This window comes from Mya arenaria, chromosome 1, assembly GCF_026914265.1.
Source record: "Mya arenaria isolate MELC-2E11 chromosome 1, ASM2691426v1".
Classification (NCBI taxonomy): domain Eukaryota; kingdom Metazoa; phylum Mollusca; class Bivalvia; order Myida; family Myidae; genus Mya; species Mya arenaria.
The window spans coordinates 20,126,611-20,151,450 of record NC_069122.1 but is presented as its reverse complement, the minus strand read 5'-3'; the positions used below and the strand labels follow the sequence as shown (position 1 = coordinate 20,151,450).

Here is a 24,840-nt window from a genome sequence, read left to right as displayed (position 1 = left end):
GCAGTATCGATACGTGAACATACGGCGATGGGATAGGCAGTATCGATACGTGAACATACGGCGATGGGATAGGCAGTATCGATACGTGAACATACGGCGATGGGATAGGCAGTATAGATAAGTGAACATACGGCGATGGGATAGGCAGTATAGATACGTGAACATACGGCGATGGGATAGGCAGTATCGATACGTGAACATACGGCGATGGGATAGGCAGTATAGATAAGAGAACATACGGCGATGGGAAAGGCAGAATAGATGAGTGAACAAACGACGATGGGAAAGGCAGCATAGATGAGTGAACAAACGACGATGGGATAGGCAGCATAGATGAGTGAACAAACGACGATGGGATAGGCAGTATAGATAAGTGAACATACGGCGATGGGATAGGCAGTAAAGATAAGTGAACAAACGACGATGGGATAGGCAGTAAAGATAAGTGAACAAACGACGATGGGATAGGCAGTAAAGATAAGTGAACATGCGACAATGGGATAGACAGTAAAGATAAATCAACAAACAACAATCGGTTATGCAGTAGAGATAATTGAACAAACGGCGATAGAAGAGGCAGCATAGATAAGTGAACAAACGACGATGGGAAAGGCAGCATAGATAAGTGAACTAACGACAATGGGATAGGCAGCATAGATAAGTGAACAAACGGCGATAGAAGAGGCAGCATAGATAAGTGAACTAACGACAATGGGATAGGCAGCATAGATAAGTGAACTAACGACAATGAGATAGGCAGCATAGATAAGTGAACAAACGACAATGGGATAGGCAGCATAGATAAGTGAACTAACGACAATGGGATAGGCAGCATAGATAAGTGAACTAACGACAATGGGATAGGCAGCATAGATAAGTGAACTAACGACAATGGGATAAGGAGTTAAGATAAATCAACAAACAACAATCGGATATGCAGTAGAGATAAGTGAACAAACGGCGATAGAAGAGGTAGCATAGATAAGTGAACAAACGACGATGGGATAGGCGGTAGAGATAAGTAAACAAACGGCGATAGGATAGCCAGTACATATAAGTGAACAGATGGCAATGGGAAAGACAGTAATTAATCCAAAATACAACAATCGGATAGGCAGTAGAGATAAGTGAACAAACGGCGATAGGATAGGCAGTAGAGATAAGTGAACAGATGGCGATGGGAAAGACAGTAATTAAACCAACAAACAACAATCGGATATGCAGTTGAGATAAGTGAACAAACGACGATTGGATAGGCGGCATAGATAAGTGAACAAACGACAAAGGGAAAGACGGCATAGATAAATGAACAAACGACGATGGGATAGGCATCATAGGTAAGTGAACAAACGACATTGGGATAAGCAGCATAGATAAGTGGACAAACGACGATGGGATAGGCAGCATATATAAGTGGACAAACGACGATGGGATAGGCAGCATATATAAGTGAACAAACGGCGATGGGATAGGCGGCATAGAAAAGTGAACAAACGACATTGGGATAGGCAGCATAGATAAGTGAACAAACGACGATGGGAAAGGCAGCATATATAAGTGAACAAACGGCGATGGGATAGGCAGTATATATAAGTGAACAAACGGCGATGGGATAGGCGGCATAGATAAGTGAACAAACGACATTGGGATAGGCAGCATATATAAGTGAACAAACGACGATGGGATAGGTGGCATAGATAAGTGAACAAACGACGATCGGATAGGCAGCATAGATAAGTGAACAAACGGCGATGGGATAGGCATCATAGATAAGTGAACAAACGCCATTGGGAAAAGCAGCATAGATAAGTGGACAAACGACGACGGGATAGGCAGCATATATAAGTGAACAAACGGCGATGGGATAGGCGGCATAGATAAGTGAACAAACGACGATCGGATAGGCAGCATAGAAAAGTGAAAAAACGACGATGGGATAGGCAGTAGAGATAAGTGACCAAACGACGATTAGATAGACAGTATAGATAAGTGAACAAACGACGATGGTAAAGGCAGCATAGATAAGTGAACAAACGACGACGGGATAGGCAGCATAGATAAGTGAACAAACGACGATGGGAAAGGCAGCATAGATAAGTGACCAAACGACGATGGGAAAGGCAGCATAGATAAGTGGCAAAACGACGATGGGAAAGGCAGCATAGATAAGTGAACAAACGACGATGGTAAAGGCAGCATAGATAAGTGAACAAACGACGACGGGATAGGCAGCATAGATAAGTGAACAAAAGACGACGGGATAGGCAGCATAGGTAAGTGAACAAACGACGATGGGATAGGCAGCATAGATAAGTGACCAAACGACGATGGGATAGGCAGCATAGAAAGGTGAACAAACGACGATGGGATAGGCAGCATAGATAAGTAAACAAACGACGATGGGAAAGGCAGCATAGATAAGTGACCGAACGACGATGGGAAAGCAGCATAGATAAGTGACCAAAAGACGATGGGAAAGGCAGCATAGATAAGGGACCAAACGACGATGGGAAAGACAGCATATATAAGTGAACAAACAACAATCGGATAGGCTGTATAGATAAGTGGACAAACAACAATGTGATAGGCAGCATAGATAAGTGGACAAACAGCAATGTGATAGGCAGCATAGATAAGTGGACAAACAGCAATGTGATAGGCGGCATAGATAAGTGGACAAACAACAATGTGAGAGGCAGCATATATAAGTGAACAGACGAAGATCGGATAGGCAGTATAGATAAGTGAACTCAAGACAGGTCGGTGTATTAACAAAATCATCAAAATATTACATGCGATATTGAAGACTCCATTGTGTTCTAACTTCAAAGCAAAATACTGTTTTAAAGATATACTGAGCAAGTGCAATTAAATAGGAACACACCGTCTGTGTCTAACTTAAGGAATTGGTCTGTCACACTTCTCACCTTTCGTCTCTATATTTACAACCTTCTCAAATTGTTTTTCATTAAACCATTTCAATATGTTTTATACTCCATTTAATAAAACACTAAATATCGCATTCTTATTTTTGCTTCCGTATTTCTTTTTTTATATTTTGTTAACACATACCCTAAACGACAATATATTAAAAGCAAATTGAAAAAGGACAGAAGCGTGACCTTGTATTTAAGCTTACCGCTTTCTTTTTAATTTATGTCGTACAATCATGCATGTTTGTATGTAAAAATTGTTTGTATATATCTTCGTTGTATTTTTTGTCCATGCATACTGTTCACCGCATGTGTATAAGCTATTTAAATAAAAGCTGTGTTATCCAAGAAATATAACCATGCCTATGTTTCCAAAGGATGGAAAGTAGGAATGTGCAATAAATAAATAAACCGATATATTGCAGTGCGTAACAGAAACGATACGTGGATGTGCATAAACCGAAATACTGCGGAACGGATGAACAGTATTATCTATAACTGATATACTGCGGTACAGAACAGAAGCGATACATGAACAGTGTGTGTATACCACGTGATAAATTACGTCATACATGCTACGTCGGAAGGCAAAAATTTGCTTAAAATTAAGACTTAAATTAATCTATGCCTCTTAAAGAGCCCCGCATTTGTTTTAATTCCGAAATTTGATGAGGTCATTAGTTTCATCAAACACTTCGACAAACCTGTTTCCAAAATAATGTTTTGACAGTGCTCCGTCAGACGGCCGTTTTATGAAAAGGTTTGTCGAAGTGTTTTAAGAAACTTAACTCGCAATCAAATTCTGGTAAAAGACCGAAGGTGTGGCTCCGTAAGCGGCGTAGACTGCGCTATGTTTCATTTAAAATGGTGAAGAATTAGTGAAGTTATCTTTGTTTAAAGTCCTTTTTCAAATCAAAATATTGCCTTCCGACGTAGCATTTTTGACGCAATGTATTACGTGGTATACACACACTGATGAATATGCAGTATCGATAAACCAATATACTCGGTACGGTATAGAAGAGATACGAGCACGTGCAGCATCGATAAACAGATATATTGCGGTACAGAAATAAAAGCGATACGTGGATGAGCAGCATTGATAAACAGATATACTGCGGTACAGAAATAAAAGCGATACGTGGATGTGCAGCATCGATAAACAGATATACTGTAATACGGAATAGAAGCGATACGTGGATGTGCAGCATCGATAAACAGATATACTGTAATACGGAATAGAAGCGATACGAGGATGTGCAGTATCGATAAACCGATATACTGCGGTACGGAATAGAAGCGATACGTGGATGTGCAGTGTCGATAAACCGATATACTGCGGTACGGAATAGAAGCGATACGTGGATGTGCAGTATCGATAAACCGATATGTTTCGGTACGGAATAAAAGTGATACGTGGATATGCAGCATCGATAAACCGATATGCTTCGGTACGGAATAGAAGCGATACGACGATGGGCAGTATCGATAAACCGATATGCTTCGGTACGGAATAGAAGCGATACGAGGATGTGCAGTATCGATAAACCGATATACTGCGGTACGGAATAGAAGCGATACGTGGATGTGCAGTATCGATGAATCGATATCCTTCGGAACGGAATAGAAGCGATACGTGGGTGTTCAGTATCGATAAACGATATACTGCGGTACGGAATAGAAGCGATACGTGGATGTGCAGTAATAATAATAATAATAATAATAATAATAATAATAACAACAACAACTTTATTTAACGAAGGTTACATAATAAGTGTACATTCATTACAGACATACTACTTATTTCCAGCATGGCCTTCACACAAAAGTATTACAAAAACACATATACTAAGTTACATAATAAGCAACATAAAAAAAACATACAATCACACTATCATATATTTCTTCGACAAACACAACTCAGTTTAATATGATGATTATAAATTACAATAATTTCATACTGTAAATAATGTAGATATATTCAGTAAAACTACATTCAATCAATATATTTTCAACATTTACATATTTGGTAGTATCCATTACAAGTTGTTGCACGAATGGCACATACGTACATTAACACAATTCACAATTCATGTAAACAATGAACTATTTATTATAATGTGAATTAAATAAAGTGTCAAGATTGTTTTTCATGTGATAAAATTATTATGCCAATAAGTAGCCGTTTAATGCATGTTTAAAGGCTGGAAGCTTATCTTGACATTTAATGTACATGTTATGTAGGAAGAGAATTCCAAATTTTCATTGCTTTATAGGCAAATGTATTTTTGATATAGTTTGTTCTAGGTTTTACAACAAAAAAGATCCTTGTTTTCTGAAGAACGCAAGCTATAGTGCTCATTTTTGGCAAATGTTAACAATTCTGTGAAGTACGAAGGAGACAAACATTTCATGTTTTTGAAAACAAGTAATGAAAGATGATAATAGCACCTGTCTTCAAAAGAACCCTGACTGTTTGAATATGTTTCCACAGTGGCTAATTCCCGACTTCATTATTAGCTTAATCGCTCTTTTCTGGATATAAGTGATTTTTGTGGTATCTGAGGAATATGTAAGTCCCCAGACACTACAACAGTACTCCATGTTTGACATGAATTATGGAGTATAATACAATAATTTCATCTCGCCTGTTAGATAATATGCTATTCTTCTTAGAAGTGCCAATTTTGGATTAAGCTTATCACTACAGTCTTAACATGTGTATGCCATGACAATGTCTGATCAACATGCACCCCGAGGACATTTTGACATTTCACGTTTTCTACTGACAATCCATCTATTGATAATTCAAGTTGCAATGCATTTTTTGCCTTATAATTAGTACATAGAATCTTACATTTGGTTTTTTGATGGATGGATTGACATATCATTTGTCTTACACCAACAGTTCACACTATTAAGACTTTATTGTAGATCAGATTGAATGATCAATATACTTGGACGTATTTTGTATAACGTGGAATCATCTGCATAATATCATTGATGTATATTAGAAAAAGCAAGGGACCGAGTATTGATCCTTGAGGGACACCCGACATAGTTTTCATTTTCTCAGAATTAATGTTGTTCCCTTTCACAAATTGCATCCTGTTAGTCAGATAGGACCTAAATAACTTCATAGACCTTTCTGTGAAGTGATAAAGTTTAAGTTTGTGTAAGAGTATTTTATGGTCAACTAAGTCAAATGCTTTTCGGAGATCGAGATAAATGGCCCATACATAATCACCCCTGTCTGTACCCTTCAACCATGTATCTATAAGATGGGTGAATGCAGTCTGACATGAGTGATTTGGACGGAAACCCGACTGATTTTTGTGTATAATATCCGTTCTCCTAAAAAACATTTGCAACTGAGACGCAATATGTCGTTCAAATATCTTTGATAAAGTATTGAGAATAGATATAGGGCGATAGTCTCCAGGTTCGTACTTATTTCCTGATTTGTGTATCGGGACAACAGAAGCTTCTTTCAATTTGTCAGGAAATATACCGCTTTCTATACTATTAATGATGATAGAAGCTATTGCAAATGTTATGTAATCGCCACAATAGCGTAAAACGTTTGGTCCTATTCCATCAGGACCAGTGGACTTTGAAATGTCAAGTTTGTCAATGATGTGCTTTACATCAAGGGCTGTAATATTTTCCGCATTAAATTGATGATGTCGCATTTTTTTCATCCAGATATTTCTGCAGAGTAGAAAAATGTTCCTTAGCAAATGGGTTTCTCTTAATTATATTTGATGTATTGGTGAAGTGAGAAGGCTTCCAATATTTTCACTGTACCCTCAATATCGTTTTCATTTATGATAAGTTTATTTTGAATACTTAATTGGTGTGCTTTGGTGTGTATCGATAAACCGATATACTGCTATACGGAATAGAAGCGATACGTGAATGTGCAGTATCGATAAACCGATATTAAATCAGATTAAATCATTATGCCCTTATTTTTTCGTATTTTATGGAAAGTGGGCGTGTTTCCTTACTTGCGCTCCCAAACCGCGCCCCCTCTAACGCAAAATCCTAAAACCGCCCCTGCAAACAGTTAGGAATTTTGAAATCATTATTAAAGAGATTTTGAAATATTAGTATTATCTACCTAAGCTTACAAAAATACAAAAGTATCATTAATAAATAAATAAATCTGTAAATCATTTTCAAATGATACCAAAATGATATGGGCTTACAGGCAACTACAATTACAAATTAATACTGAAAAGTGACACTTTTATTCAAAATTAATACATAAACATGTATAACAAACATAAATTTTGAGTGATAAACTTTTAACTGCTTACTAAATCATGCATTTATGGAAAATATTAATTACTGATCACAAGACTTTAACGGTGTATTTAATAGCTGAAAACGCAAAAATATTAAATAATTGGTGAATGCTAGAATATTTACTGAGTGTGATCTTCCATCGTGTCATAATTTCTCCCACCTCAGATAAGTAGATCCATTAATTTAACTATGCTAGAAATTCTTATCTTGCCCACGGGCGAAGATAAAATGCTCGTATGGAACTTCTTTAATGGTTACCACATTGTAATTACCTCCCTTGTTGAAGACTGTCGTCTGTAGCGCATCATGGAAACCTTCTCTTGTGGCAATATTTAGAACGCGAGTTAATTATTTCTCGCTTCAAATGTCACCAGAAAACAGTTTTCACGCACCTTTCAAGAAATAATGCTTCACTCTTCTTAGAATTATTTAAGGACCGATCAGACCATTTACATACTCTGAATCACTGCACGAATATCCATGACAACCACGAATTATTGCATATCCGTACGCAATCATTTACACTTAGCACAAAAGAGTTCCGGTGTAACGTTGTAAAGTGACCCCCATAGAATAATGACCCCCCGGTCATTATTTTATATAAAATAATGACCCCCGGTCATTATTTTATATAAAATATTGACCGGGGGGTCATTATATTATGACTGGGGGGTCATTATATTATGACTCCTCACACGTAGAAAAATGACCCCTCACGTAGAAATGTGACCCCCTATAGAATAAGGACCCCCCCCCCAATCCAAACCTTGACCTAACCTATCTAAGGTACACTTGCACAACATAATTATCTTCATCCATAGACATCGGAGGAGAGATGGCACCCGTCCGTGCATGCGTCCATACTGCACGTTTTTTTTTGACCGCAGTTAGATGGAATTGATCCAAGCTTCAGGGATTACCACTACCGATGCCTATTTGTGTGGAAAGAAAAAATGGTTAAAGTCTCCGACCGAGAATCACTTGCCCCTCACCGTTGTGAGTTCGACGCCTACCAGGGTCGTGTATGGGTGACAGGCATACAAACTGTGCGCTGCTCAGTTTATCATTTAAAACATAGGCGATGGACTGCATAGGAACGTTCCATCAACAAAATACGCAACTACTTGTTGTAATTTACGGCCTGTTTGAATATCAACAATCAAAAATATTTATAATCACAGAACTAGCTAGTTTTCAGGGGGCGAGGGTGGCTGGATTTCAATCTAGTATCGTTGGACTTCTTACCAGAACTCGTCTAATCCTGATCTGATGTAACATACTTCGATAGCTTCCTCGCCTAAGAATCGAATCTGTGCAACTGGATTAGGAGTCAACTATATAAACCTCTCTGCGATTGAAATTAAATAATTATTAATTATACAAGCAGAATCACTGTAAGTGCACTGTAAGTGACAAGTGTTTGTTAGTGATTTGAATCATTTTCGTAGTCATCAAAGTTGTATAGTGATTAAACGTCCCACACAGATTAATGGAACTAGCAATGATGAATGACTTAAAAATATTATCCCTTTTTTCTTTTCATGACCATTCGAAAAGTGGTTTTAGAAATCATTTAGCACAAAAAGGATAAGCAATTCATGCAAAAGATCTGAGTTACAGGTTAATTACAGCAACCTCTTATTATCATAAATGTTCTTTCTTCCCCAGGACTGTGTACCATTGGAACAACCTACCACTTACTGTTGCCCTCCTCCCTACCCCTGAGCAGTTCAGTGCAGCTATATTTAAGAAATGAACGCCTTCTCGCGTCGGTTCACGATTATATGAATACAACAAGTCTCGTGCATAGTTCGTAAACCCCGAAGGGGTTTACGTTAACTATGCACGCTACTTGTTGTATTCATATACCCGTTGAACTATAGCGAGAAGGCGTTCATTTCTTATATTTATATTATCATTTATATTATTTCTACTTATATCAAAAGAATAATAGTCGATTTATTGGATTATCTTCTAAGAAAATCGATTGCATCTTATTAACACGACGATCGCGTCCGTTATTCGGAAGAGCGGTGGCCAGCCCATATGACGTCACGGAGACTTGTTTATTTCGTATGTGCCAATCAGATTGCGTGACGAAATATCTCGCTCATTTTTTGAAGGAATTTAACATTAACTTGAGATATATTTTAACCTTAATTAGAAGACGTGTCGCGCACACCACCCAGATCCGCTCGTCAAAGGTCAAGGTCACACTTGGAGTCGGCGCAAAATCCGTGTCCGGAGCATAACTTCTATATGGATGGAGGGATTTTAATATAATTTGGCATAAATGTTCTCCATGGCAAGGCGGTGTGTCGCGCGAAAAAATTATGTCTCTGTGGCAAAGGTCAAGGTCACACTTAGAGGTCAAATGTCAAATAACAAGTTCAAGGTTACATAGACCTTAAAACTGAAAACGGTTTCCGCTCAATAACTTAATTATTGTTCAACCTTCAGCTGCCAAACCTGATAGGATGATCACCCATATTGAGTAAATGACCCCTATTGTTTTTGGGGTCACAATATCAAAGGTCAAGGTCATTATCATTCTTTCATCTTCACAAATGTCCATTATGAATCTTTCTGTGAAAATTTAAACCTACAAAGCGGGCTCGACATCTGCCCGTGGGCATGCAGAATGTATTTCTAGTTAACCCTTTTAAACATTCTTTTAAATCTTTTTAAACTACTCTTTAAACCTTCTTGCGATTTTGACGCGCAACCATGTCTACGTCCCCGGGGGTGTTTGACATTACCGGAAGACAGACAGACAGACGGACGGACGGACAAACGGACAGACGGACGGACATACTTCTAATTTTGACCTAATATGACTCAGTTTTAAACTCACTCGAATTAACTAGCATTCTGACCAAATTTTATAAAGATTCATATAAAAATGTGGCCTCTAGAGTGTTTTTACTTTTGTGTGAATATAGATACGGGTCTTGGTAGCATTATCGTTGAATTTGCTAGATCTGATTTTATCACATGACATCGCTTGTTTTTCATGTAATATAATCATTACGAATTTCTTTATATTTAACACGTGTAATATAACTTTGACGTGACTCATTTCCGCCAATACATTCCATATAGAAAAAAGGCGTGAAAAGCGTGCGTACTCATAGCGTTAAAAAGGGTTTATTTTATATGTTTTATTTTTATGTTTTAAGTCATGTGATAAAACGAATCTCACATTCGTTGTCAAAAAATATAATATTTTATTAAACTCGTTCAAGAAAATGTTATAAAGCTCGCCCGAGGCTCGCTATGTAACATTTTCTTGAGCTCGTTTAATAAAATCTTATATCATATGACAACTCATGTGAGATCCTATATATCCGTGGTTCGGGAGTGTTGTTCGGTATATAATAAGGACAATTTCATAAACGAAAGGACTTTTTATTTAAAACTGTATGGAATATAGAGGCGAATCCAACAAAACGTCCCAGGGTGTTGACCTGTGCTTTGGTAAAACTACATGTCACATATGTTTATATCTTAAGCTATTATTTTAGTTAGTAAATCACACAAGGTATATTTAGCACGCATTGTTATGCTCATCAGATGCAATATGTTAAACCAAATTTAGCATAAATTGTATCGTTCTCCACTGAGTTGTTGATTTATTCTTGCACGTGTCACTTATCAATTAAGTATGTTTTCGACATCGCTCCAGTCACATACTATATTGAAAATATTTGCATCCACCTCGTCAGATAACCCACGCAGCCCTTCTACATTGTAAGGCGTGTTAGTAAAAGCCTTCACATATACAGTCTTTACACTTTTGTCAAGTTTTAATAGCAAGGCTTCGTCTGCGTAACAATTCACTAAAGCAGCATCTAATATGTCATCACTTATAAGGGCGTGGTATCTTTCTGGAATGTGGTTCCGAATTCGTTTGTATGGCTTTCTTGAGAACTCTTCGCCATCTACCTCTAGCACCGGGACAAAATGGTCGCTGGAATTCTGAATGTACACTGCTCGACCCCTTAAATTACCACCAATGAGGCCTAACGGTTTGTATTCTAACCAACGCCACTGTTCCTTACTGCCATACTGTGAATAAACATACACAACGCTTCTGGTGAGAGTTGCAAAAGCAAATATCTCCACTTCTGTTCCCCAAGTGTTTTCGGAGGCCATCATTGACGTGTCTAGATATCTGGAAACCGAATCACGTGTAATGCCTTTCATTAGAGTTTCGTTTTCTTTCATGAAGTCAACAATCGCTTGCCTTATCAAGCTATGGTGTGTTTGTACGCCAAAAACTAAATAACTGAATGTTCTAAACAAACAATTGCCATCCCCACGCATGTTTACAGTTTTAGTAGGTTTGGCGTCTCGTCGTATATATTTGTCTGGACCGGATGCATACGTGTTTTTGACTGCCGACTTAAATACACTCGAGATTTGTTCCTGCCATTCTTGATTAGATGGTCTGAATTGAAATGGTTGGGGTTCTTGATTAGTAGATTCTGTAGAATTGGTAGGTTGTGTTGCAACATCTTCTCGCGATACTCTTCTCTTTTTTGGAGGGAGATTGCAGTCGTCAGATTTATCGTTTCTTTTTGCAGGTCTTTCAAACGCTTTCTCGTTTGCTTGGGTTCCTGTTTCTTTGTTTATTAGACTGTGGTCATCTTTTGGACCTTCAGTTGGTCGCTTTTCTGTGTTATCTGTAGCAGCATCGTCATTACTCTGCCTATAGCGATTCAGTCTGTTCCCACTTACACTTGTTTTCATTCCTTCTAGGAAATAAGTGCCTTTTCCAGTTACTTTTGTTATTTTGAATGGTCCTTTCCATTTTAGACCCAATTTCCCTCCTTTTCTCGTCAATTTTCTGGTGTTATGAAGAAGGACTTGGTCGCCGACTTCAAAACCTGCTGTATCGTCTTTAGGTAGTGAAGAATCGTAATATTTCTTCTGCTTCGATTGTGCCGTTTTAATATTGGACGATGCTTCTTTTCTGTTGCACGACAGTTTAATGAACGAGTCTATTCTTTCCTTTAGTGACAATTCAGAGTCTTGGTTATCATCCGATTGCATTGCTAAGTCTAGTTCTATTGGTAAGCGTGCGTGCCTTCCAAACACAAGATAGAATGGTGTTTGTTTCGTCGACTCATGTTTAGACGTTCTATAGGCAAACAGTACGTATGGTAACTTAATGTCCCAATTTTTCTGCGACAAATCTACACTGTGCACAAGCATATCGCACAAAGTCCTGTTAAATCTTTCAGTATGTCCTCCTGTTTGTGGGTGATATGCTGATGCAATTCTATGTTCTATCCCAAACTGCTTGCAAAACTTTTCATTCAAGTCGTTGCAGAATTCTCTCCCCTGATCCGTTATTAATACGCTGGGGCAACCATGTGTCGTGACAAACTTTGTGAATACTGATAGTACAGTTTCAGATGACTTGTCTGGAATCCCTTCTGCCTCTACCCATTTTGTCAAATATTCTGTTATAACGACAATGTACTTGTTTCCTGAAATGTATAAATGTAAGCATTTTACAATACTTATTTTAATCAACGATGCATTGTCAAAGACAATACTAGTATATCCCCAGCCGATAGATGTTTCTTTTCAAGTTTGAGTTTGCATAGAAACTAGAATTTCATTCTGCATGTCTACGGGCCAGCATCGCAGTTTTAAGATGTTGCATAAAAATTCCCTCATGCATATAGGATATCCTCTAGAAAAGCACTTCTAATGACCTCTGTTATCTTTACCTTTAACTGGAGACCTGGTTGATGCGTGCGACACTAGATCTCATGGTAGTTAACATTTGTGTGAAGTTATAGTAAAAAAAATCTCTTCATGCAGTTACCAGATATGCCCTGCACAAGCATTTATCAGTGATCTCTAAGAAGACCTTTACCTTTGACCCATAAACCCAGTTCATGCGCGCAGAACTAGAACTCATGGAGGTGATCACTTGTGTGAAGTTTTTACAGAAATTCCTCCATTTTCATTCAAATTGGAGTTATGGTCCGTAAAAATCAGGACGGACACATGCACGCACATATAGCGAACATCAAAACCTGGCGACTAAGGGTCGAGTTCACCGAAGGTGGGCTCGACAAAAATGGAAGGAAAATAAAAAAGCACTACTCTGTTTCTTAATAATATCTTTCTCAAGTTTACAGTTGATATGTTCTATACAAACTACTTTAAGAAAAAAATCCCCCATTCATTTCGCTTGAAAATTGCAAATTGCTAGTCAAATGCTATAACTCTTAAAAAAAATAATTGAAATCTGGCCAATAGTCTTCAAGAAATAGCCCGGAAACAAAATTTGGACGGACGGACAGACGGGACAGACGGACGGAGGGCAATCCTATCTCGGTTACACCGGTAGGGGAGTTCCATAAAAAAATTCAATGTACTTTTGGAGATATAGTGGAATCCAGTTAGGTTAAAGATGTGTTGAATGTTTTTTAAAGCAGACAGACAGACGGACGCAAAAACGAAAAAAATAAATAAATAAAAAGACGTGCATAATCTCCATATTGCCCTTTATCACTATTCCAAGTTTCATGAATTTTTTTTAAGTATTTTGAAGATATCGCGGGATCCAGATTTTCGGACGGACGGACGGACAGACGGACGGACGGACAGACTGACGGAGGGCATTCCTATAGTCCTCGTAGGGGACTAATAAGCCTGATCATATTTGACTGACAGGTCATAAACAGCTGGTACATTGACATATCAGCTGGCAACCGTCGACGGCGTTTAAGTTACAGAACTATCAAAATTTAATTTAATAAACTATGGTTTTCCCGTAAAAATACAGAACTATCAAAATTTAATTTAATAAACTATGGTTTTCCCGTAAAAATACGACATATATTTACAGTGCTTAAAAAGAAATGCAGTTGCTTTCGCACATGGCCCTGTTTCACATGGGCGGTCGCTTTGCTTGTAACTAATCGTAAACTGCGTAAAATCTATTTCAGTTTACCACCACTCAACAGGTGCATTACCGATACGTCTCTACCGCTCCAGTAACTAAAAATCTCAAGTTAAACTGACTACAATGTATTACAACGTTTCAAATGAGTACGGTGGTACAGAGGTGAAATACCCAGTAGGTTGTTTTCCACCATCATTTAGCATTAACTTCACCGTCAAACCACGTGAAGACTGGACATGGTGATTTTATCAATATAAGTATATTGTAACTTAGCAAACTGATCCTTATAGAAATATGAGTCGCATCATTACTTTTATGCATAATAGTGACTAAAAATGAGCAGTGCAACCGTTGGTACTATGTGAAGGGCGTTTTCTATGTGTAGGGGAGATGTAAAATTATGACCCCCAGTCACAGTTTATGACCGGGGGCACAATATTATGACTCTGCCTCACACAGAAAATAACCCTCATATAGTGGTTTGTGTGAGACTCATTTTCCTATGTGTGGAGGAGTCGTAATATTATGACCCCCGGTCACAGTATTATGACCCCCCGGTCATAGTATTATGACCCCCGGTCACAGTATTATGACCCCCGGTCATAGTATTATGACCCCCGGTCATAGTATTATGACCCCCAGTCATAGTATTATTACGGGGGTCATAACATTATTATGCCCTGTGGTGCCGCATAGCGGTGTTGCCGCATAAAGGTGGTCGGACTCGTTTATGCGGTGATTTTCAACGCATATAGAGGGTGACCACCTTTATGCGGCGACATGCCACGCATAAAACAACTAGATATGTGTCCATAGGACACTGGTGCACCCCTACATGATGCTTAGTAACATGTTATATCATTTGATCTTTAGCGCATATTAAGTTTGTCTTAAAAAGGTTGTTGTGCTCAAGCATGAAGAAAACTAATAAATAAATAGCAAAGTTTTAGTCACTTTTGGGAAATTTCAAACTTTAAAGTCCCATAAGGCTTTTATTTTTATGTTAAAAATGGGTTTAACATTTGTCTAAATAGGGAATGTCAACAATAAAACGTAAAGAAACACTCACTTTTAATTATCCTACATGTAAACATATAGTAAAAAGAATTAAGGGAGGTAATAAAATATTTTGTTTTCCTTATAATGCTTATTGGATATACAAATCTGTTAAAAAGCTTTAAGAAAACAGTTATTTCTTATATAATTTAACTTGAAAAATATATAATTTCTTTAGTATACTTTAGTCACAAAAATAGTGGCAGCCACTCCAAACACAAAGGCCTTATGAGGCTTTAAATTTGAAGGTCAAGGTCATTCAGAGGCCAAGGTTATCTTCATATTAATTTTTTGAAGGTCCAGTTCAAAGCTTTGTTGTGTTCAAATATGAAATTAATAAGTATATTAATACCAAAATTATTACTTCACAAATATTTCCTTATATAATGTATAGTGAATAAAACAACAAAGGGCCATAATTCTGCTAAGACTAAACGCAGCAAAAATTCCTGTCTGTACGATCATCAACATATTAAGGTTGATCATCTGTGAAAGTTTGAACAAAATCCCCCAAGCGGTGTAGGAGGAGTTGCGTTCACAATTTTTTTTCCATATATAATGTATAGTGAATAAAACATCAAAAGGCCATAATTTTGCTAAAACCAATCACAGCCAAAATTCCTGTCTTTACGATCATCTACACATTAAGGTTGATCATCTGTGAAAGTTTGAACAAAATCCACCAAGCGGTGTAGGAGAAGTTGCGTTCACAATTTTTTTCCCTATATAATGTATAGTGAATAAAATATGCCCCCACTTAAGATGGAATGACCTTCGGAACTTAAGACTTTTTCAGAGGAAGAGAGAGTGAGTACATAAAACTAGATCCTGGTCTGGTTGAAACTTCATAGAAGTAACTAGTAATTATCGTTTATGTTTTAATGGGTTTCTTTATGCGGCGAAAGGGGGCCTTTCTGCCGCCTAAACATGCCCTCTGCATGCGTTGAAAATCGCCGCATAATTTTGTTTGACCATCTTTATGCAGCAACACCGCTATGCGGCACCACAATGCCCCGACATATATTGTCTACGAGTCAAAGTCACCAGGGTCTACCAAAGCAGCCCAACAAACCGACAGACAAAACTTACCCTGATAAGAGGTTTCTAGAGGACCTATAAGGTCCATGCCCACTTGCTTGAAAGCCTCGGCGGGAACTGTGATAGGTCGCAGTGGCTTCTTTGCTTTCTTCAGGTTCACCTTTCTTTGACAGTTGTCGCAGTTCTGTATAAACGTGTGTACATCTTCGAAACATCCTTTCCAGTAAAACCTAGTCGAAATCTTTTCCCATCTGAAACAAAGCAAACATAACTATTAGTCCAGATAAGTTACCAAAATACAGTCAACCTTGCCTTAGCGACTCACTGATTTAGACAACTTCCTGCCGTATACGACCCTGTTTACGACCGCCTGACGTAAAAAAATCTATATAAAGTCACTGACTGAATTAAAAGACTCCCTGTCTGACGCCACAAACGACCGTAATGTTTGCACCCCGTGATGATAATATGGCTTAATTAAACGAATTTCATGCATTTTTCAGTCATTAACATATAGCGCTTCGGATCTTGGATTTCTTACCAGCGTGTTAACTTTACTGTGTGCTATGGCAAAAATGTTTATTTTTCTCTTTTATTATCTGAGTTAAGTCAATTTAACCATAACTTCTAATATGTCCAAAATTGGACGATCTGTGGATGCACGAGTTCATTTTATATAATCCGTACGAACAACTTTTCTTGTGAGAAAATCGAATTGGAGCTACCAACCTAATTAAAATTTCGAAATTTCAAAATCCCTGCTCCTTTTAGTATTACCAAACAATAATAAAATATGATGGAAATATAATCTCATATAAACCTATCCATTACCCGATGAATAAACGCGGGATTTGAAAACTCAACCGATGTGCAGTAATATGATATCACGGCAGACAAAATGGCTTGCAAAACAAGTAAAAAGGAATTAGACAAATAATAATGCAAATACGTATACATATTCTAAATAGGGAATATCTTATATCAATTTAAATACCATAATCCAAGAAAAAGACAGGCATCAGGATTTACAAGAACAAATAATAAATTGAAACACTTGACGTTAGTGGACCTGAATTAAAAGACTCCCAGTCATACGTGACCTTTTTGTTAAGGTCTCACGGAAAGTCACCTATTACAAGTTTCACTGTAGTATCATTACTAAAAATAAAGCTAGCCATGGATGCACCTGAGACAAGTTGAAATCCAATACATGTTGTTCTAAATGTTCTAAATGACGATAGAATTATTAGAATTAGTTTTGAGTTTACATAAGCAACTTTCAATGACTGTGGCGTAGTGGTATAATGGAAGAATGCGGAACACTACACATGTTATGATCATGGGTTCGATCCTCATAAGTGCACAGATACAACCTTTTCCTTTTCGGCGGAATTCAAATACTTTCCTGGCATTCTTATAGTTTACTTGGAGGATACTGTCTACTTATTATGTGTACTCGGACCTTATTTGAATTATACATGCAAAATCGAGATAAGTGAGGTTCTCGTGATTTAGATTTTTACATAACATTACTAAATACAAACTATGTAATTCTTTCCAAAAATGAAATAACAAGAGCTGTCACTGTAAGAGACAAATGCCCCCCTAGCACATTGACCTTAATTTGACCTTTGACCTTGAAGGATGACCTTGACCTTGAAATGTTTGAACTCAAAATTTGCAATTCTGTGAAGTTTGATTCAAATCCATTCAATAGTAAAGAAGTTATGGCTGAGACACGAAAAAATTGAACTTTGACCTTTAAGTGTGACCTTGACCTTGGACCTGGGGGACCCGAGAGTTGGATGCGACACACCGTCTCATGGTGCTTTACAATTCTGTGAAGTTTGATTCAAATCCATTCAATAGTAAAGAAGTTATGGCCAAGACACGAAAGATTTGAACTTTGACCTTTAAGTGTGACCTTGACCTTGGACCTGGGGAACTGAGAGTTGGACGCGACACACCTTCTCATGGTGCTTTACAATTCTGTGAAGTTTGATTCGAATCCATTCAACAGTTAAGAAGTTATGACGAAGACACGAAACGGGACGGACGGACGGACGAACGAACGAACGGACGAACGGACAGACAGTGCAATCACTATATGCCTCCCACTTTGTGGGGGGGGGGGGCATAAAAAAAACTTCCTCACTTGAGGTTCGAACCCACAACCGCTATCGTCATAGATCTGAACGATACCACTGGGCCAGCGACTCTATATGAGAAATTAATATCTGTAATTTCATTAAGTACAGAGCATTTTAGAGGACAATTAAATTAAAGTGAATATGCTAATGCATCAAGTAAATAAAATACTTATCAAAACAATAACATTTACCTGGAGTCATCCGATCATTACACCCCTATTTATTGACAATAAACTCGTATCTCATAATCAGCTTTTTTAAACGGACTATACTTTAATATTGCACACTGCATATCAAAATAAACCAGTATCATTTACTATTGGCATGAAAAGCGGACAATATATAGACAAAACACTTTATTTCAGTTTTATCTAATAATGGAATGATCCAAAGACCTGTTCACCTATATTATAAACTTTAAAATCAAGTACCGTTATATATTCTTTACCTTTTTCAGTATAATGGTTTTGTCAGCGAAAACCAAAATATTGCGTTCGGACTGTTCTCACAATATATTTACAGTTATTATAATCGAAAATTAATCATAACTGATACAAAGATCTAGAGCTTAATGTTAGTTTGTAAAACGACTCATCTGATACGCCTTATTTATACATACATGACTGTTTTAAAGCATGAAATAACTTTGAGAGTATCCCCTGCCTGTCGGTTGTTCGCTCTCAGTGTCCGTGTCCGTCATAATCCGTACAAGTCTAATAACAAGATAGTTGTCTCGTTATAACGAGATACTTAGTCGTTTTTACGAGATATTTATCTCGTTATTACGAGTTCAGTCACGTTTTGACGCTTTTGTTATTCAGCTTTCGTACTAATTTAAATAATCTTAAATGTCATATCTAACACAGGCTCACAGGAATCACAAGTTCCTTTTTGGTCATGATAATGAAATCATTATATCAAACTTACGTTTTTGAAACTCCCAAATGTCCTCCGTGATCTGATGCATGCATGCTCTGAATGATGTCATCTGTCTTCCCTTTCTTAACAACTTGCAAACGTTTTGATGAGCTGGTTTTCTTATAATACAACCCGTCATCAAAAATAAAAGGTTTGCACTTTCTACGAAAATTCCTCTTTTTGTTCTTGTCTTTTACAGAAACGGGATACTTCCCATTTTTTACAAACTCTACAACATCTGTGTAATCTTTCTCGTCCATGCTGCAAGGTTGGACTGACTGCTTACCACAGACCTTTATATATACACGCGTTTACGTAGAACTGCTTTCGGTGTCGCTGTCGTTTTCTTTGATGTTGAACGAGCGGCTTTTCTGAGGTAAATCAAAGGAACTATTTTTAGAAATGATGCAGTCTGCATAAAACATAAAAAACACCGCTCAGTGACATCATGGACTTTGATGTAAGTCATGGCACGAACAGTGACTGCTTAAATAGCTCCTCAAAGCCTTGCATTTTTAACACATTCGTTTTAAGCAATGCCTCCACGGTATGAACAAAGGCTATCTAACGTCAGATGAAGTAGAACAATGTTGTCTTTGAAGTTGAATCATATACAGCTACGTTAAAGCGACTTATGTATATTGTATTACATTGATGATAATTTAAATGAAATTCAAATGGAAGCAATTTTATATTTCATTTCAATAGATGTAGACACAGCAGCTTCTGCAGCAGTAACATGCAGCGGCTCCAGAAGCAAAAACAACAACAACAAATATAAAAGCCATAGAAACACGACAGTGACTTGAATTGATATAGATATGTTAGTAACAGGCTAAGTGGGGGGGGGGGGGGGGTCAATATTTTACAGATAAAATCGGGGGGTCATTATTTTATAAGGGGAGTCAGTATTTTATAGAAAATGGTCATTATTTTATATAAAATAATGACCGGGGGGTCATTATTCTATGGGGGTCACTTTACAACGTTACACCGGCAAAAACATACATTTTTACTTAACTTTGATAAACTGTGGGGGGGGGGAAGCATCTACCATGGCCGCTCGTGTAAGATAGGTACATCCCGACCCTCGCGTAGGGTGTTTTGCGGAAACTCGGTAAACCTCGTTTCCGCAAAACACCCTACGCTCGGGTCGGAATGAACCTATCTTACACTCTCGGCCATGGAAGATACTTATTACCGTGTTTTCTGCACCTTTCTTTCAAATTTAAATCGGTATCCTTCATAAGAACCATTGTTTTTAACATGTATTTATCCTTTTTGGTAAATTAAAAAAATAATTGCGGCAAATCTTATTTGGGAATAAGAGTGCATCTTTAAATTGTGTAAGTGAAAATTCCATTTCTGGAAAATAAGACACAAATAAATGAAAGAGGGTATAAAACTCATTACATTTCCAGAGTATTTGCTTTCTTTAATGATTTTGCTTTTCGTGTGGGCGGCAGGCAAATACGATTTCATTTAAAATGTTATCCTATTTCTGGAAATTAATTGTTACATTAAAGTTCTTAAGAACCCTAGGGAGACACAGTTATATTCAACTCACGTTCCAATTCATTCAGTGAGATAATGGATTAATTTCAATCTTTTGAATTGATTGCGCGCCATCTACCGCTGTTTCCGAACATTATGCCATTATATGTTTCATCTGGCGCTCCTGAATGAAAATAAGAACACATTCATCAAAATCTAAATTGAGCCCAAAATAAGATCTTCTAAGAGCTTAATACATTTGTATTTTGACCTTACAATATTCTGAGTCAAGAAATACGTCAACTACAGGGTGATAAGTGTTTTCAAATACACATTAACTAACATATCGAGATGGTAACAAGTACAATCCTAGATATAAGGCTATTCACTTCATTCGGAACACCTCGGCCGTTTTTATTGAAAACAGCCTCGGATGTATATGGACAGTTTACAATGTCAGAAATTTCTTCATTTAACTACGCTGCAAGTAGATCACGTAGTGATTCCATTTAGCAGTTCAACTTAATGACTTTACTTTTTGGTATATTAATTATTTATACACTATCACACTTCGCTGGTAATTTTTTTTAAATTGGTAATACAAAACACAAGTTCTCCTGATATACTGGCATACATCCGAGGTTGTTTACGAGGGAAAATGGCCGTGGTGGTGGTGTTAGTAGTTTATACTCCGGGTCCCGGCGTGAGCACATTGAAGGGTCCTAGAGTGACAGTTCAACCACCGCACACCTAGCCAGGGGCAGTGGTACAGTGCGAATGGTCGTAGAAAGTATTTCATAACCAATCACAACAGAAGTGACCTGGTCCGCCCGGGAATCGAACCCTGGTTGTCCGATTAACAGTCCAACGCTCTACCGACTGAGCTAACCGGGCGGACAATGGCCGTGGTGTTCCGAATGTATACACTTAAACCGCACGGTGTCATTGACAAAATGGAACAACACAGGCACGTGACATCCGGCAAGCCTCGTTGTTGAAGTTATTCACTCGCGCTAAAAGCTCGTGTATAATCGCAATGACGCATGTTATTGTGGGTGCCGTAACCAGGCGCGTATCTGACTGTCCATAAATACGCAGTTACGTAATAAAATATTGACAGGTTTTTGTCATACCCAAAACCCCGAATTTGAGATGAAAATCGAATGGGGGGGGGGGAGTGAAGGGGTTAATATGTTGTCCGTTATCGATCTGCGTAATCACGTAATTGGCTCTAGCTACGCGTCTGCTAATTTTTACTTGATTAATGGACCTGTAAATGCTTATACATGTATGAAAATTTCTTTACTATTTTCATTGGTGGCATCTGCTATGAAGTCATTAGTTATACAACGAAAAGGCTTTGTTTCTTCTATGGCATATAATTTGGGGTTGAAGGATATGTGTGTGCGTGCGTGCGTGCGTGCGTGCGTGCGTGCGTGCGTTATCATTTTTTATTTGGGGCCGAGAAAATGAAAAGGTATTATTTTTATTTATTTTATGAAAGGCGGAACACACTGATAAACAGTGCCCGGAAGCCATACTTTCCCTTTCGAAAGTACCCGTATGTCGAATAAGGAATTGAGTCCGCCACATTGATGGTTAACATTTACGTCAGTCGAACCGGGTCATTGTCATAAGAATCATAAGAACGATGTTCGAACCTAGGACAGTGTGAAGAGTGCTGCTGTACTGAATCGGTCGCAATTTACCATGTCGGATACGTCACACCGTAATATTTAGCTTAACTTTAAACCAATGCTATGAGTATAATATATGGATATACTGGTTAGTTGATCTCTTTCTCGAACTTACGTATATACGTAATGAAGTACGTATTATCTAATCGTAATATTTGAATATTAAAACACACAAACGTAAACGAAATACACTTGCATAAAGTTATATATATATATACATCAGTCGTTGGTCACACTGATCAGAAACATATAGTTATATTAAAAAACACACATTCAAAACATAATTGATGTCATCACATTATAAAAGTTTCAACCAATAATGTATCACATTTACAGCTCTTTAAGTGATCAATGGTAATAAGTTGCCAAAAAAAAATATTAACAATTTACCAATACTTTCTTTACAAAACTTAAATGAGCATTTCGATCATAATACTATCGTGTAAACCCCAAACTTCACAGCCATAGTTTATTACGGGATATTTACACCGATATAGTACATTTCGTTGATCATTTTTCTGTGTTTCATTAAGTGATGTTTTTATTTCTAAAGTGCAAGTCTGAGGTTTAATTAGTAACACAACAGTAAGGATGAAAAGGCTACTGATAATCAAAACAATGACGTGATTACGTCAGTCAGACCGAAGTACGCCTTGATTCAAAAGTTTCCAGCAAAAATGCTCAAGCAGTTGTGCAGTCTGATACCTTTGATGCCCAACGTAAATAACCAACGTTGCTAGTTAAAGCCACAATGTCATTACAAATTGGCATATGTCTCCAAGATTCGACAACAACAATCCAATATAGAGGAGAAAAGTGTTATTGGGAATATTAAATATGTAAATAGAGGAGCTTACATGGTCTCGCTATAAAACTGTTTTTTATAAAGACGCAATAGAGTTGATTGATTGATTGATTGATTGATTGATTGATTGATTGATTGATTGATTGATTGATTGATTGATTGATTGATTGATTGATTGATTGATTGATTGATTGATTTTGTTTGTTTGTTTGTTTGTTTGTTTGTTTGTTTGTTTGTTTGTTTGTTTGTTTGTTTGTTTGTTTGTTGGTTGGTTGGTTGGTTGATTGATTGATTGATTGATTGATTGATTGATTGATTGATTGATTGATTGATTGATTGATTGATTGATTGATTGATTGATTGATTGATTGATTGATTGATAATAAAACACGCTCAATATACTTTGTCATTATAAAGAATTTTGTAATAACCTTGGACTATTTGATTTTATGAAAATGAAATACATTGTTACGTTTTGTCGGTTGGGTATAAAAGACTGGCTGGACCGGACCTGGGGGCTGTTTCAATAAAGGATTTTAGTCGTAACTTCAATTATCTTAAAATAATGAAACTATGACACTAAGATAATTTCAATTTACGATAAAAATCTTTATTGAAACGCACCCCAAATCCGGACCAACTAAAATCTCCGAACTGTTACGGAAATCGTTCGGAAGTTTACCTAATTTCCGCACCAAATTAAAATACGCATTGCTATGTTTCATAGATATTTTATTTATTAATTAATATATTATTTTATGTCAGGTTACAAAAAAAATAATAATAATAATAATAATAATAATAATAATAATAATAATAATAATAATAATATATAATAATAATGATGATAATAATAATAGAAACAATAATAACAAAAATTAACAGCTTATTACATAGTATTTTAAAATACATGCATAAGTTAATTTAATCCTAGAAAATGATTCCGTGTGAACAATATACTCACATACCTATGGTCCGTAATGTCCCTAAATCTGGTCCGTAGTGTCCCTAAATCTGGTCCGTAATGTCTGGTCAGTAATGTCCATGGTCCGTAGTGTCCGTAATTCCTTAAAAATTGATCTTACTTCTTCATTTTTTGACAAATTTCAATAAAATTTGAAATATAAAACCTTCATGAGACACTTTCCAATATGTATTCAAAAAAATATTATTAATTTAAATGAACGAGTTCTGAGTGGATTTCACGTTCTGAGTGGATTCACGTGATATCCTCTAGATTCCTGTAATACCCCGCACCGGTTTTGTCCTACTAATAAAAGAATTATTCCCCTTAGAAGAGCTTTGTTGATAGCAACAAATATGGCGCTGCTACTCCGCGATCCCAGCGGAGCGAACTACGGAAATACTGAACAGGAGCTTCAAGACAGGATTTTAAGCGTTTACGGCAGTAACGAAAATGACGACCATTTGTTCAGGTATCCATTCACATAAATATCAAGTATAAATCCCCAACAGTTTAATTTATGAGAGCCAAAATTTGTCAAATTAA

The 24,840-nt window shown here is 37.1% G+C and overlaps 1 protein-coding gene across 1 annotated transcript in view; it reads left to right on the top strand.

Moving 5' to 3' along the window:
• The window catches only part of LOC128231890 (uncharacterized protein C10orf67, mitochondrial-like), an 88,697-nt gene that overhangs the window by 24,268 nt on the left and 39,589 nt on the right, over window positions 1–24,840 (top strand). Inside the window, exon 2 of the mRNA XM_052945146.1 lies at window positions 24,626–24,766. Coding sequence (XP_052801106.1) covers window positions 24,626–24,766 — 141 coding nt within the window. The remainder of the gene's footprint in view (window positions 1–24,625; window positions 24,767–24,840) is intronic.